Source organism: Zea mays, chromosome 10 (genome assembly GCF_902167145.1).
Source record: "Zea mays cultivar B73 chromosome 10, Zm-B73-REFERENCE-NAM-5.0, whole genome shotgun sequence".
In the NCBI taxonomy this organism is placed as follows: domain Eukaryota; kingdom Viridiplantae; phylum Streptophyta; class Magnoliopsida; order Poales; family Poaceae; genus Zea; species Zea mays.
In genome coordinates, this window is record NC_050105.1 from 149960895 (window position 1) to 149976697 (window position 15803).

General features: G+C 43.2%; 1 protein-coding gene across 2 annotated transcripts; it reads right to left on the bottom strand.

Annotated features, from left to right (window-relative positions):
- Positions 1-1554: 1554 nt before the first annotated feature.
- LOC100276607 (uncharacterized) lies at positions 1555-3284 on the bottom strand. 2 transcript variants are annotated; one of them, NM_001150356.2, is made up of 3 exons: positions 3054-3284; positions 2852-2973; positions 1555-1821 (listed from the first exon to the last, which is right to left on the bottom strand). In NM_001150356.2, the coding sequence occupies exons 1-3, from the start codon at positions 3191-3193 to the stop codon at positions 1802-1804; spliced, it is 282 nt and encodes a 93-aa protein (NP_001143828.1). In that variant the 5' UTR covers positions 3194-3284; the 3' UTR covers positions 1555-1801.
- Between the last annotated feature and the right edge of the window lie 12519 nt (positions 3285-15803).

Here is a 15803-nt window from a genome sequence, read left to right on the forward strand (position 1 = left end):
TTATAGGAATACAACTGGGGTCCACCTGTCATTCACTCTGCACGTTTCTTCCTTGCATAAAAAGAGAGACGCTAGCTCTTCATTTTTTTTATAGGAACCTTATTCCCAAACGGCCAGACTAGGATATGGAACATTATGACAAACGCAGTGATAATACAACCCAGATCAAAGTTTTAAAGTGAATGGACCAAAACATTAAGGCTTGTTTGACTATAATAATACTAGACAAAACCTATATCATGAAAACTTTAGGGTCTATTTAGAAGCTGAGTATTTTTTTTAAGAATACTATAGCATTTGAGATACTATAATATTTTTTCCAATACAATGTTTCGTAAACTCTTCAAAAAATATGTTTTCAAAACTACAGTTTTGATTATACTACAGTATTTTCACAGTTTTAGAAAGCTAGCGCCAGACCAAAGTTTTTAATAATGTGGTAAAAAAACTATAGGTATGTCTTGGCATTTCAAAACTGTAGTTTTCAAATACTTTATTTCCAAACAAAACCTTAGGTTGAAGTTGACTTTTTGATATTTTAAAATACATACCATGTTTTTTTGAAAACTTAAAAAACATAGTTTTCAGGAAATACAACCAAACACCTTTATGACATGAAATACTATAATATTAATAAAACAATGGTATTGACTTTGGCTAGAAACTAAAAAATACTTAATTTTCCAAACATGCCCTTAGCTAGAGAATATGGAGCAAACGGCCAGCCGTAGCTAGAGATGGCCAAACGGGCCGCCCGGCCCGGCCCGGCCCGGGCCCGGTGAAGCCCGGCCAAAAACCGGGCCGGGCCTGCTGTGCCAGCGGGCTTAATTTTCTGTCCAAGCCCGGCCCGCAGCGGGCCTAAACGGGCCGGGCCGGCCCGTTTAGCACGAAAAAACGAGCCAAAAGGCGGGCTAAACGGGCCGGTAAGCACGTTTTAGTGTAAAAAAACCGGGCTTAACGGGCTTAGAGGTAAACGGGCCGTGCCGGGCTAGCCCGCCGTGCCTAGTTTCCTGTCCAAGCCCGCCCGCTTATTCTACCGTGCCAGGTTCGGACCGGGCCCAAAAAACGGGCTTCGTGTCGGGCTCACGGGCCTCGTGCTTTTTGGCCATCTACAGCCGTAGCCACTAAAATTACCGCCCCATGAGGCCATGATGACGCCAATCAGGTTGTGGTTTGCAAGACTGCAACCGCAAATGCGTCACGTTGAAGATTAGAGAATGGGAGCTCAGGCCCATAGATAGAACTCTATTGTGCTCCCGTCAGTCCATATTTGCCGTGGTCCACCTCCAAATATTCATAGATTTTAACCTGCCTTCTTCCTTATCTGTAATAACTTTAAGAAATCCTCGATGTGAAGCTAGAGGCACATCAAGAACATTTGCATTCACCACTTGTTCCATTTTTTTAAGTTCAGATCAAACGCATCTAAGACTACAAACTGCAATCACACATACTTCTTGGCAAATAGGCTTTACTGTTTACTGTTCCTCCTGTGAGTGCACAGATGATTCCACTGTACAAAATTCCAGGTGATGCTTGTGTAACTTTACCTTGAAAAACGCATGATTTAGAATTGGGAATAATATCCCAACAGCCAACCAACTGTCTGTCTGAAAGACAAGCTGCAGGTAAGAAACGGATCCAGAAATAAAATCCAAGCATCAACGAATGCCAGCTGCACATCTTCGAATGGTCCAGGTTACAAAATCCAATGAACTATAAAGGCAAAATTAGTTTACAAGAATCACATTATTACAGCCCTTGATAGTGATTCCTAATGTTCATTGGTTTCTTCTCTCTGTCACAAAGGCAAAGCGTATCCTACATCACCAAATATAAGAGCAAGTCAGGCCTGGGATACAAGATGTAATACATGTTGCCATTATATCATATGGATTTAAAGTTTGCACACCTAAAGAGAAATTGAGGAATTTTTATTACAAGTACTAGTGTAACTTTGAAAAGCATTCATAAAGATCCCTGCTGATCAAATTTTGTCAACGTTGCCAGAAACAAAAGGTTATACAAAATCGAAACTACTATGGAAGTTCACAAGTTTCCAAATTGGTATGCGCCATTTAGCACTGACAGCCAATAAGTCAGAGAATGAACACACGCTCCTAAGGCAGTAGCTCCATGAACTTGGCCTGTAAAAATAGCCAACTAGTTCGTGACAACTCTGACATTGGGTCAGCTAAAACAGCTCATTTCACAACCATACCCACCCACAGTGTCCAAATAAACAAAACAGGTCAATAATTTTAAGCTAAAAATATCATGACTATAAAAAAAAAGAGAAATCTAATGGCATATTGCTAATACAGCCGGGCAATTGAACATAGATGTAAAGGTAGCTCTGCAGAAGAACAATCGATCAAAATTGAACTAATTGCTACTAAACTACAAATAGAAAAAGAAACATCAGCGTGTATTTCAGTACCACAAAGGTAAAAAGAGTTTAATCAGGACAGGATACTATTCGTATGTATTCATCAGTCATAGCTCTGGGGATTGACCTCATATGTGCAAAGCACGGCAGGAATGCACACGTTGCTAAAGTAGCCAGCTCACTCACATGACTCCTTCTGTATCTTGGTTTATGTGGGTAAAGGTAGAACAAACAATCTGTGTAATGAGCTCAGTTCAATAATTGATTGGTGCTCTGAGCAATTGATTCGAGAATGCTGGCAAAACGTTAAGGTTAAACTAGCGACTTGAAGGGGCTTGGACTTCTTTTTCTCGTACAGAAGATGCACAATCACACGGAAATATTGCAAAGCATGCAACACCCAACAACAGATTCAAATATTTGTTATCCCGTCAAAGGGTAACAGCCAGAACCAACGGTTACCTTGTGAGAGCGAGCTCCAGCAGGAGAAGTCAACGGCGATGCAGGACCTAAGCCGCGCGGCCGCCACCGCGCTGTGCAGCGGCATGAGCGTCTCCAGCCCCGACGACGACGCGGCCGCCGACCTGCACCGAAAACAAACCGCCCACGTGAGCGCACGCGCCGAATCCCATCCGGACCAATCACCGGGGAATCAGTTGGTTACCTGCGGAGGATCCGGGCGGACCGGGCAGCGGAAGACGAGGCAAGGGAAGGCAGTGGCGCGCCTGGGACGCGGCCGGTAAGGGGTGCTGAGCGGGCTGCGGACCTCACGGCGGCGACGGCTGTGCGGGACAAAGATGCCATTTCTTCTCACGTCGTGTGCGATGCCAAAGCGTCGTTGTCGAAGCAAAACCACGTGGGTTGGAGAGGCTAAACCCTAGACGCTAATTGGTTTGGGCCGACGGGCCTTGATCGAGGACTTTGTATGGTCCGGAGGATGGAGAAATTTGGGTGGCCCATGTATAAGGGTGATCACGATCTAAATATTTCTTCAAAATTTTGTTTAATTTTTTTAACTAAGTTTAGTTCAAAATTAAATAGAAATAAAACTCGATTATAATTTGATCTGATACTTAAATTTTATAGTGTACATTTTAGAGCATATAACCAACCCTGTCCATATATAGATTCGTGAAAGGCGACAACAGATTTATTCTAGATGTGGACGACCAACCATATTTTTCTGTTCTCCTATAGAGCTAAAGCTATTTTATTTTAAATTTTCTAAAGATGTTTTCAGAAGTTTTAAATATCACAATACAGAGTTCCTAGGTCGTATTTGAAGTTCTAATATAGTCACTAAACCATTGTCCAAATGACACATGGTGGAGTGGTAGGCTCACATGCTGGTAAGCCTATCTTCAGCGCTCCATCCCTATATTCAAACTACACTCTGCAAATAGTACAGTATTAAGTGCAAAACAATGTTTTGGATAACTATATGAGTAAACTGCTACACCTAGTCTAAGTCTTACAACTGACACGATGCTCTCCAAGCTAAAGCATCAGGAACCTTGCAGGGTGTTTTATTTGCTATAGATGGTGAGATCTCAAGGGTGGAGATTGAGATTGATGCCTCTTGGTGGGAATCTCATCTGGTTTGGTCAAATCTCAAGACTCCTTTGGAGCATAAGGAATAGGAAAACACGAGATTAGAGTTGACTATAAATTACACCCCTACATGAATAGAGAATGTGGGGAAATTTATTGCAAGGCCATTGAACACAATGCAAAAATTTGAATAGAGTGACAAGAGTTGTAGGAAAGTTTTGAAGAGGTTAGACCTCTTTGAAAGTCGCCTAGAGGGGGGGTGAATAGGGCGAAACTGAAAATCTCAAAAATAATCACAACTATAAGCCGGGTTAGCGTTAGAAGTATAATAGAGTCCGAGAGGGAGGGTGCAAAACAAATCGCAAGCGAATAATGAAGTGAGACACGCGGATTTGTTTTACCGAGGTTCGGTTCTCTCAAACCTACTCCCCGTTGAGGAGGCCACAAAGGTCGGGTCTCTTTCAACCCTTACCCTCTCTCAAACGGTCCCTTGGACCGAGTGAGCTTTCTTTTCTCAATCACTTGGAACACAAAGTTCCTACAAGGACCACCACAAGATTGGTGTCTCTTGCCTCATTTACAAGTGAGTTTTGATCGCAAGAAAGAATCAAGAAAGAAAGCACGATTGCAAAAATCAAGCGACAAGAGCGACAAATAACACACGGATCACTTTCTCTCTCAAGTCACTAATCACTAATGATCTCTTTTCTCAATTGTGAAACTTGGAGAGATGGAGGCTTTGAATGTGTCTTGGAATGGATTGCTAGCTCTTGTATTGAATGTTGAAGGTTGGGATGCTTGGGTGAAGTGAATGGAGGTGGTTGGGGTTGTATTTATAGCCACCAACCACTTCCTAGCCGTTACTCCATTCTGCTGAGCGCGGACGGTCCGCCCGCCAGGTCCGGACGGTCCGCCCCTGTAGATCAACGGCTGAAAATGCAACGGTCAGCAGTAACGGCTATATCAACGGCTATATTGCATTTAATGCGTCGTCAGATGTCAGACAGGCCCAGTCGCGGACGGTCCGGTCGTGCACCCCGGACGGTCCGCGAGCCCGCTATAATTCATTCTTCCGAACCCGTCACCTTCGGGTTTTTCGGAACCTTGCCTACCGGACGGTCCGCGTCTGAGGCCGGACGGTCCGAGCGAGGTCTCAGACGGTCCGCGCTTATCCTCCGGACGGTCCATAGTGCAGACTCGGATTTTTGCATTGGTTCTGTCCGAGGGTCATCCTTGTGTCGCGGACGGTCCGCTGCAAGTGCCCGGACGGTCCGCGCTTGGCCTGTTTTTCCAAAAAGCTTCTCCTGTCCGGAATAATCTACGGTATTCCGGATAGTCGATTTAGTATAGTTGTAGATGAACCTTTGACACCTGTAGAACATATAATCTAGAGCAAACTAGTTAGTCCAATTATTTGTGTTGGGCAATTCAACCACTAAAATCAATTAGGAAGTAGGTGTAAGCCTAATTCCCTTACAATCTCCCCCTTTTTGGTGATTGATGCCAACACAAACCAAAGCAAATATAAAAGTGCATATTTGAACTAGTTTGAATAATGTAAGTGCAAAGGTTGCTTGGAATTGAGCCAATAAGAATTCTTGCATGGATTGTTTCTTTATTTTTAACATTTTGGACCACGCATGCACCACTTGTTTTACTTTTGCAAATTCTTTTGTAAATCCTTTTCAAAGGTCTTTTGCAAAATAGTCAAAGGTAAATGAATAAGATTTTGCGAAGCATCTTTCAAGATTTGAAATTTTCTCCCCCTTTTTCAAATGCTTTTCCTTTGGCTAAAACAAAACTCCCCCTAAATGAAATTCTCTTCTTAGTGTTCAAGAGGGTTTTGATATATCAATTTTGAAATACTACTTTCTCCCCCTTTTGATCATAATAAGATACCAATTTGAAATTTCCAATTGAAAATCATTTTAAATTTAGGTGGTGGTGCGGTCCTTTTGCTTTGGGCTAATATTCTCTCCCCCTTTGGCATGAATCGCCAAAAACGGATACTTGGAATGAAATATAGGCCCTTACTAGCTGCTTTCTCCCCTTTGGCAAGGAAAACATATAAGTGAAGATTATACCAAAGATGGAGAGTGATGCGAAGCGACGGCGAAGGATGAGTAGTAGAGTGGAGTGGAAGCCTTTGTCTTCGCCGAAGACTCCAATTCCCTTTCAATATACCTATGACTTGGTTTGAAATATACTTGAAAACACATTAGTCATAGCATATAAAAGAGACATGATCAAAGGTACATTTATAAGCTATGTGTGCAAATTAGCAAAAGAAATTCCTAGAATCAAGAATATTGAGCTCATGCCTAAGTTTGGTAAAAGTTTGTTCATCAAGTGGCTTGGTAAAGATATCGGCTAATTGATCTTTAGTGTTAATGTATGAAATCTCGATATCCCCCTTTTGTTGGTGATCCCTAAGAAAATGATACCGAATGGCTGTGTTTAGTGCGGCTATGCTCTACGGGATTATCCGCCATGCGGATTGCACTCTCATTATCACATAGAAGGGGGACTTTGGTTAGTTTGTAACCGTAGTCCCGCAGGGTTTGCCTCATCCAAAGCAATTGCGCGCAACAGTGGCCTGCGGCAATATACTCGGCTTCGGCGGTAGAAAGAGCGACCGAATTTTGCTTCTTTGAAGCCCAAGACACCAAGGATCTTCCCAAGAACTGGCAAGTCCCCGATGTGCTCTTTCTATTAATCTTACACCCCGCCCAATCGGCATCTGAATAACCAATCAAATCAAATGTGGATCCCCGAGGGTACCAAAGCCCAAACTTAGGTGTATAAGCCAAATATCTCAAGATTCGTTTTACGGCCGTAAGGTGTGATTCCTTAGGGTCGGCTTGGAATCTTGCACACATGCAAACGGAAAGCATAATGTCCGGTCGAGATGCACATAAATAAAGTAATGAACCAATCATCGACTGGTATACCTTTTGATCCACGGACTTACCTCCCGTGTCGAGGTCGAGATGCCCATTTGTTCCCATGGGTGTCTTAATGGGCTTGGCATCCTTCATCCCAAACTTGGTTAGAATGTCTTGAGTGTACTTCGTTTGGCTAATGAAGGTGCCCTCTTGGAGTTGCTTGACTTGGAATCCTAGAAAATACTTCAACTCCCCCATCATAGACATCTCAAATTTTTGTGTCATGATCCTACTAAATTCTTCACATGTAGATTCGTTAGTAGACCCAAATATAATATCATCAACATAAATTTGGCATACAAACAAATTATTGTCAAGAGTTTTAGTGAATAAAGTAGGATCGGCCTTGCCGACTTTGAAGCCATTAGCAATAAGGAAATCTCTAAGGCATTCATACCATGCTCTTGGGGCTTGCTTTAGCCCATAAAGCGCCTTAGAGAGCCTATAGACATGGTTAGGGTACTCACTATCTTCAAAGCCGGGAGGTTGCTCAACATAGACCTCCTCCTTGATTGGTCCATTGAGGAAGGCACTCTTCACGTCCATTTGGTAGAGCTTGAAGCCATGGTAAGTAGCATAGGCCAATAATATTCGAATTGACTCAAGCCTAGCTACTGGTGCATAGGTTTCACCAAAATCCAAACCTTCGACTTGTGAATACCCCTTGGCCACGAGTCGAGCTTTGTTCCTTGTCACCACACCATGCTCGTCTTGCTTGTTGCGGAAGACCCACTTGGTTCCTACAACATTTTGGTTAGGACGTGGAACTAAATGTCATACCTCGTTCCTTGTGAAGTTGTTGAGCTCCTCTTGCATCGCCACCACCCAATCTGAATCTTGTAGTGCTTCCTCTATCCTATGTGGCTCAATGGAGGAAACAAAAGAGTAATGCTCACAAAAATGTGCAACACGAGATCTAGTAGTTACCCCCTTATGAATGTCGCCGAGAATGGTGTCGACGGGGTGATCTCGTTGGATTGCTTGGTGGACTCTTGGGTGTGGCGGCCTTGGTTGTTCATCCTCCTTGTCTTGATCATTTGCATCTCCCCCTTGATCGTTGTCGTCATCTTGAGGCGGCTCATCTCTTTGATCTTCTCCTTCATCAACTTGAGCCTCGTCCTCATTTTGAGTTGACGGAGATGCTTGCGTGGAGGAGGATGGTTGATCTTGTGCATGTGGAGGCTCTTCGGATTCCTTGGGACACACATCCCCAATGGACATGTTCCTTAGCGCGATGCACGGAGCCTGTTCTTCACCTATCTCATCAAGATCAACTTGCTCTACTTGAGAGCCGTTAGTCTCATCAAACACAACGTCACAAGAAACTTCAACAAGTCCTGAGGACTTGTTAAAGACTCTATATGCCCTTGTGTTTGAGTCATATCCTAGTAAAAAGCCTTCTACAGTTTTAGGAGCAAATTTAAATTTTCTACCTCTCTTAACAAGAATAAAACATTTGCTACCAAAAACTCTAAAATAATAAATATTTGGCTTTTTACCGGTTAGGAGTTCATAGGATGTCTTCTTGAGGATTCGGTGTAGATATAACCGGTTGATGGCGTAGCAGGCAGTGTTGACCGCCTCGGCCCAAAACCGATCTGGTGTCTTGTACTCATCAAGCATGGTCCTCGCCATGTCCAAAAGAGTTCGATTCTTCCTCTCCACTACACCATTTTGTTGTGGGGTGTAGGGAGAAGAGAACTCATGCTTGATGCCCTCCTCCTCAAGGAAGCCTTCAATTTGAGAGTTCTTGAACTCCGTCCCGTTATCGCTTCTAATTTTCTTGATCCTTAAGCCGAACTCATTTTGAGCTCGTCTCAAGAATCCCTTTAAGGTCTCTTGGGTATGAGATTTTTCCTGCAAAAAGAACACCCAAGTGAAGCGAGAATAATCATCCACAATAACTAGACAGTACTTACTTCCGCCGATGCTTATGTAAGCGATCGGGCCGAATAAATCCATGTGTAGGAGCTCCTGTGGCCTGTCACTTGTCATAATGTTCTTGTGCGGATGATGAGTGCCAACTTGCTTTCCTGCTTGGCATGCGCTACAAATCCTGTCTTTCTCAAAATGAACATTTGTTAGTCCCAAAATGTGCTCTCCCTTTAGAAGCTTATGAAGATTCTTCATCCCAACGTGGGCTAGTCGGCGATGCCAGAGCCAACCCATGTTAGTCTTAGCAATTAAGCATGTGTCGAGTTCAGCTCTATCAAAATCTACCAAGTATAGCTGACCCTCTAACACACCCTTAAATGCTATTGAATCATCACTTCTTCTAAAGACAGTGACACCTACATCAGTAAAGAGACAGTTGTAGCCCATTTGACATAATTGAGATACAGAAAGCAAATTGTAATCTAAAGAATCTACAAGAAAAACATTGGAAATAGTATGGTCAGGTGATATAGCAATTTTACCCAATCCTTTGACCAAACCTTGATTTCCATCCCCGAATGTGATAGCTCGTTGGGGATCTTGGTTTTTCTCATATGAGGAGAACATCTTCTTCTCCCCTGTCATGTGGTTTGTGCACCCACTATCGAGTATCCAACTTGAGCCACCGGATGCATAAACCTACAAAACAATTTTAGTTCTTGACTTTAGGTACCCAAACGGTTTTGGGTCCTTTGGCATTAGAAACAAGAACTTTGGGTACCCAAACACAAGTCTTGGAGCCCTTGTGTTTGCCCCCAACAAACTTGGCAACTACCTTGCCGGATTTGTTAGTCAAAACATAAGATGCATCAAAAGTCTTAAATGAAATGCTATGATCATTTGATGCATTAGGAGTTTTCTTCTTAGGCAACTTGGCACGGGTTGGTTGCCTAGAGCTAGATGTCTCACCCTTATACATAAAAGCATGATTAGGGCCAGAGTGAGACTTCCTAGAATGAGTTCTCCTAATTTTGCTCTCGGGATAACCGGCAGGGTACAAAATATAACCCTCGTTATCCTGAGGCATGGGAGCTTTGCCCTTAACAAAGTTAGACAAGTTCTTAGGGGGAGCATTAAGTTTGACATTGTCTCCCCTTTGGAAGCCAATGCCATCCTTAATGCCAGGGCGTCTCCCATTATAGAGCATACTTCTAGCAAATTTAAACTTTTCATTCTCTAAGTTATGCTCGGCAATTTTAGCATCTAATAATGCTATATGATCATTTTGTTGTTTAATTAAAGCCATGTGATCATGAATAGCATTGTTATCAACATCTCTACATCTAGTACAAATAGAAGTGTGCTCAACGGTAGATGTAGAGGGTTTGCAAGATTTTAGTTCTACAACCTTAGCATGCAACATATCATTCTTAGTTCTAAGGTCGGAAATACTAGTATTGCAAACATCAAAATCTTTAGCCTTAGCAATCAAATTTTCATTTTCTACTCTAAGGCTATCAAGAGAATCATTCAATTCCTTAATCTTAGCAAGCAAATCATCATTATCATTTCTAAGATTTGGAATTGAGACATCACATACATGAGAATCAACCTTAGCAATTAATCTAGCATTTTCATTTCTAAGGTTGTCAATAGTGTCATGGCATGTGCTTAGCTCACTAGATAATTTGTTACATTTTTCTACCTCTAGAGCATAAGCATTTTTAACCTTAACATGCTTTTTGTTTTCCTTAATAAGGAAGTCCTCTTGAGAGTCCAAGAGATCATCCTTCTCATGAATAGCACTAATCAATTCATTTAATTTTTCCTTTTGTTGCATGTTAAGATCGGCAAAAAGGGTACGCAAATTATTCTCCTCATCACTAGCATTATCATCACTAGAGGATTCATATTTAGTGGAGGATTTAGATTTAACCTTCTTCCTTTTGCCGTCCTTTGCCATGAGGCACTTGTGGCCGACGTTGGGGAAGAGGAGTCCCTTGGTGACGGCGATGTTGGCGGCGTCCTCGTCAGAAGAGGACTCGGTGGAGCTCTCGTCGGAGTCCCACTCCCGGCAAACATGGGCATCGCCGCCCTTCTTCTTGTAGTACTTCTTCTTTTCTCTCCTCTTTCCCTTCTTGTCGTCGCCCCTGTCACTGTCACTAGATATAGGACATTTTGCAATAAAATGACTGGGCTTACCACATTTGTAGCACACTTTCTTGGAGCGGGGTTTGTAGTCCTTCCCCCTCCGTTGCTTGAGGATTTGGCGAAAGCTTTTGATGATTAAAGCCATTTCCTCATTGTCGAGCTTGGAGGCGTCAATTGGTTGTCTACTCGGTGTAGACTCCTCCTCCTTCTCCTCCGTCGCCTTAAATGCCACTGGTTGTGCTTCGGACGTGGAGGGTTCGTCAAGCTCGTTGATCTTCTTTGATCCCTTGATCATACATTCAAAGCTCACAAAATTCCCGATTACTTCCTCGGGAGTCATTAGTGTGTATCTAGGATTACCACGAATTAATTGAACTTGAGTGGGGTTAAGGAAAATAAGAGATCTTAGAATAACCTTAACCACCTCGTGGTCATCCCACTTCTTACTCCCGAGGTTGCGCACTTGGTTCACCAAGGTTTTGAGCCGGTTGTACATATCTTGTGGCTCTTCCCCTTGGCGAAGATGAAAGCGACCGAGCTCCCCCTCGATCGTTTCCCGCTTGGTGATCTTGGTGAGTTCATCACCCTCGTGCGCGGTCTTGAGAAGGTCCCAAATTTCCTTTGCATTCTTCAACCCTTGCACCTTGTTGTATTCCTCCTTGCTTAGAGAGGCGAGGAGTATGGTTGTAGCTTGGGAGTTGAAGTGCTCGATTTGGGCCACTTCGTCCGTATCATAATCCTCATCCCCTATGGATGGTACCTGTGCTCCAAACTCAACAACATTCCATATACTTTTGTGGAGTGAGGTTAGATGAAATTTCATTAAATCACTCCACCTAGCATAATCTTCGCCATCAAAAGTTGGCGGTTTGCCTAATGGAACGGAAAGTAATGGAGTATGTCTAGATGTACGAGAATAGTGTAAGGGGATCTTACTAAACTTCTTGCGCTCTTGGCGCTTAGAAGTTACGGACGGCGCATCGGAGTCGGAGGTCGATGTTGATGAAGTGTCGGTCTCGTAGTAGACCACCTTCCTCATCCTCTTGTGCTTGTCGCCTTTCCGATGCGACTTGTGGGAAGAAGATTTTTCCTTCTTCTCTTTGTGGTGTGAGGAAGAAGATCTTTTCTCCTTCCGTTTGGAGGAGTCCTTCTTCTTCTCCTTCCTCTTGGTGCGGGACTCTTCCGATGAAGTGCTCCCTTGGCTCGTAGTGGGCTTGTCGCCGGTCTCCATCTCCCTCTTGGTGTGATCTCCCGACATCACTTCGAGCGGTTAGGCTCTAATGAAGCACCGGGCTCCGATACCAATTGAAAGTCGCCTAGAGGGGGGGTGAATAGGGCGAAACTGAAAATCTCAAAAATAATCACAACTATAAGTCGTGTTAGCGTTAGAAGTATAATAGAGTCCGAGAGGGAGGGTGCAAAACAAATCGCAAGCGAATAATGAAGTGAGACACGCGGATTTGTTTTACCGAGGTTCGGTTCTCTCAAACCTACTCCCCGTTGAGGAGGCCACAAAGGCCGGGTCTCTTTCAACCCTTACCCTCTCTCAAACGGTCCCTTGGACCGAGTGAGCTTTCTTTTCTCAATCACTTGGAACACAAAGTTCCTACAAGGACCACCACAAGATTGGTGTCTCTTGCCTCATTTACAAGTGAGTTTTGATCGCAAGAAAGAATCAAGAAAGAAAGCACGATTGCAAAAATCAAGCGACAAGAGCGACAAATAACACACGGATCACTTTCTCTCTCAAGTCACTAATCACTAATGATCTCTTTTCTCAATTGTGAAACTTGGAGAGATGGAGGCTTTGAATGTGTCTTGGAATGGATTGCTAGCTCTTGTATTGAATGTTGAAGGTTGGGATGCTTGGGTGAAGTGAATGGAGGTGGTTGGGGTTGTATTTATAGCCACCAACCACTTCCTAGCCGTTACTCCATTCTGCTGAGCGCGGACGGTCCGCCCGCCAAGTCCGGACGGTCCGCCCCTGTAGATCAACGGCTGAAAATGCAACGGTCAGCAGTAACGGCTATATCAACGGCTATATTGCATTTAATGCGTCGTCAGATGTCAGACAGACCCAGTCGCGGACGGTCCGGTCGTGCACCCCGGACGGTCCGCGAGCCCGCTATAATTCATTCTTCCGAACCCGTCACCTTCGGGTTTTCGGAACCTTGCCTACCGGACGGTCCGCGTCTGAGGCCGGACGGTCCGAGCGAGGTCTCAGACGGTCCGCGCTTATCCTCCGGACGGTCCATAGTGCAGACTCGGATTTTTGCATTGGTTCTGTCCGAGGGTCATCCTTGTGTCGCGGACGGTCCGCTGCAAGTGCCCGGACGGTCCGCGCTTGGCCTGTTTTTCCAAAAAGCTTCTCCTGTCCGGAATAATCTACGGTATTCCGGATAGTCGATTTAGTATAGTTGTAGATGAACCTTTGACACCTGTAGAACATATAATCTAGAGCAAACTAGTTAGTCCAATTATTTGTGTTGGGCAATTCAACCACTAAAATCAATTAGGAAGTAGGTGTAAGCCTAATTCCCTTACACTCTTGTTGTTTTTTCTCTAAAATTGTATGGATGAAATCAATCTATAGGAATTTCAAAGAAATTGATATGATTGAATCATGTGTTCCAAAGGCTCACGTAGGAAATTTTCCTGTAGGGAATGAAGTCCTCATATTTGCTTTGTTGTGAAGGAGGCCTCATGGGTGGAGACTTAGATTGTTGTCTTTTGTTGGGTTGATCTCATCTGATTCGTTCAAAGGATCGAACCGAACACATCAACCACATTATGATCAGAGGCACAACAACCTTCTAGCCATGACCCCCTTTTACCGTACATAAACTTGGGGATCCCATATGAGAACCAATGGTTCTCACTGGTCTTCTTTGTCGTACACACATAGAGAAATACGATCTTGTCCCTACGCTGCTAGCCTGCTAGTAAAGGAAAAATCGTCATCGTCGCTCAACCTCATGATCTTGAGGCAAGCTGTGTTGCCCTAATGGTATCTTCATCTAACGCTGAATGTACAACTTGTTCCTATAACATATTGTGGTTCAGAATTGAGCACCAGATCCTATTACGAGGTCTAACATTGATACGAGAACAAGGTGGTCGAACCTTAACCCTAGATGCCATTATCTCTTCTGTTTTTAGGACGAACTCAAGCAAATCCCCTAAAGTCATGGGTTCACCAATAAAGGGTAAGAGAAAGATAGGGAAGATAGAACAATCACTAATTTTCCCTCTCACACTATCCCTAACCACATGGAGCACATGAAACAAATGAAAAGAGAAAGAGAAAGTTGATTGGTCGTAGAGGACTAGGGTATATGGTGGCGGCGACGACCTGAGCACAACACAACTCAATGGAAACACTTATTGTATCATACACGATGTATGTTGACTCTATTGCATGTTATGAGGCATCAGAAACTGCTATTTGGCTTAAGAAATTTGTATCTAGTGTAAAAGTGGTGGAGACCATATCAAAATCACCGAAGCTACACTACGATAATGGAGCAATAATATATTACTCCTATAAAAATAGGTCAAGTGATACTACCAAACATATTGGCATCAAAGTATTATGATATAACGGGAGTTAGTGCATAATCAAACAATTAAACTTGACTATATACATACAAAGCAAATGCTTGTGCATCCGCTTAATAAAAGGCTTCCACCCTGCAAGTTCAGAAAGCACGTAGCCGATATGTGTCTAATGAAGCGACTATACTTCTGAATTAATGGGTCATAAAATACAACAATCTCCCTTAAGACTAGGTTCTCTGTTTTGAGATAGAAATGTATATTATAGTCATTGAGGCCAATAGCTTATAACATGCTACTATAACACCTCGGTCTTGGTACATCAATTTATTGAAAAATGGAAATTATAAGTTAAGAAGTAAAGCAAAGTAAGTTCTAAACATAAACAGAACAAAGGGGGATAATGTTGGTTCAATCAAGAAACTAGACCGAATGCAAGAACTGTGCCCGGGTTGAGGGCGTAGCAACCTCTCTAGTTGCGGGCCTCTTTCACTCGACATACATAAATAGGAAGAGGACCAATACCACGTTTGCCAGTAGCATCCTCGCCCGTACACTCCTAGAGAAAACCGATCTAGTCTCCTACACGACTAGTGAGGAGAAAGACCGTCGCCGCCACTCATCCTCATCGTCTCAAGCCAAGCAACACCCTTCTAATAGTCTCTGTCAAACGTCGAAGGTAAAGCTCGTTTCTACACCTCTAACCTAAATTCGGTGATTACTTCCTCATCCTTTGACATGGTGGTAAATCTATCTTTCGCGACATCAATTGCTTATTGTATTTTGAATTTATATCCGTGAAGGTGCTATGCATTACCAGGTTTTATAATCTGGTAGCTAATGCATTAGCTAAATTGGGTGCATGCTTAGGCTATCTGTACCAGATCGTGTAAATTAGAGCATTTGTATTATAGATTACATTAAAGTTTGAAATAGTAGATGGGATAGAAGATTCGACAGATTAGCTGTTGGAGACAGCCGACCAAGAGGCAACAATGGGGCGGGCTCCTAAGTCTAGAGTTCCATTGAAACCCCTTAAAATTTAAAACGTACACGATGTAATATAAAAGCCCATGTCGATTTAGTTCAGTAACCTGTTGCTGTTGTGTTTTGGCCAAATTGCAATCCTGCTGCTGTAAACATTTTGATCGCCACTGATCAGGCGTTGGCCTCTCTTTAATGGAATGTATTCCTTGCTAAGAAAAGCAACTGTATTTTCGTGGTCATCAACTCACCATGCATAAAAATAGTTTCAGACAGAGAACACCTGAAACGTCATAAGCTAAAGCTAGATGCGTCAAAATCAACCTTGCACCCAGCACCCGGCAGACACAAGA

What these genes read in the sequence shown, in the direction of transcription:
- LOC100276607 (NM_001150356.2), bottom strand. Translation starts at nt 3,193, where the DNA reads ATGGCATCTTTGTCCCGCACAGCCGTCGCCGCCGTGAGGTCCGCAGCC. An exon ending in TCCGCCCGGATCCTCCGCAG is followed by an intron (nt 2,974 to 3,053) that starts GTAACCAACTGA and finishes TTTTCGGTGCAG; the next exon opens with GTCGGCGGCCGCGTCGTCGT. An exon ending in CTGGAGCTCGCTCTCACAAG is followed by an intron (nt 1,822 to 2,851) that starts GTAACCGTTGGT and finishes TTGGTGATGTAG; the next exon opens with GATACGCTTTGCCTTTGTGA.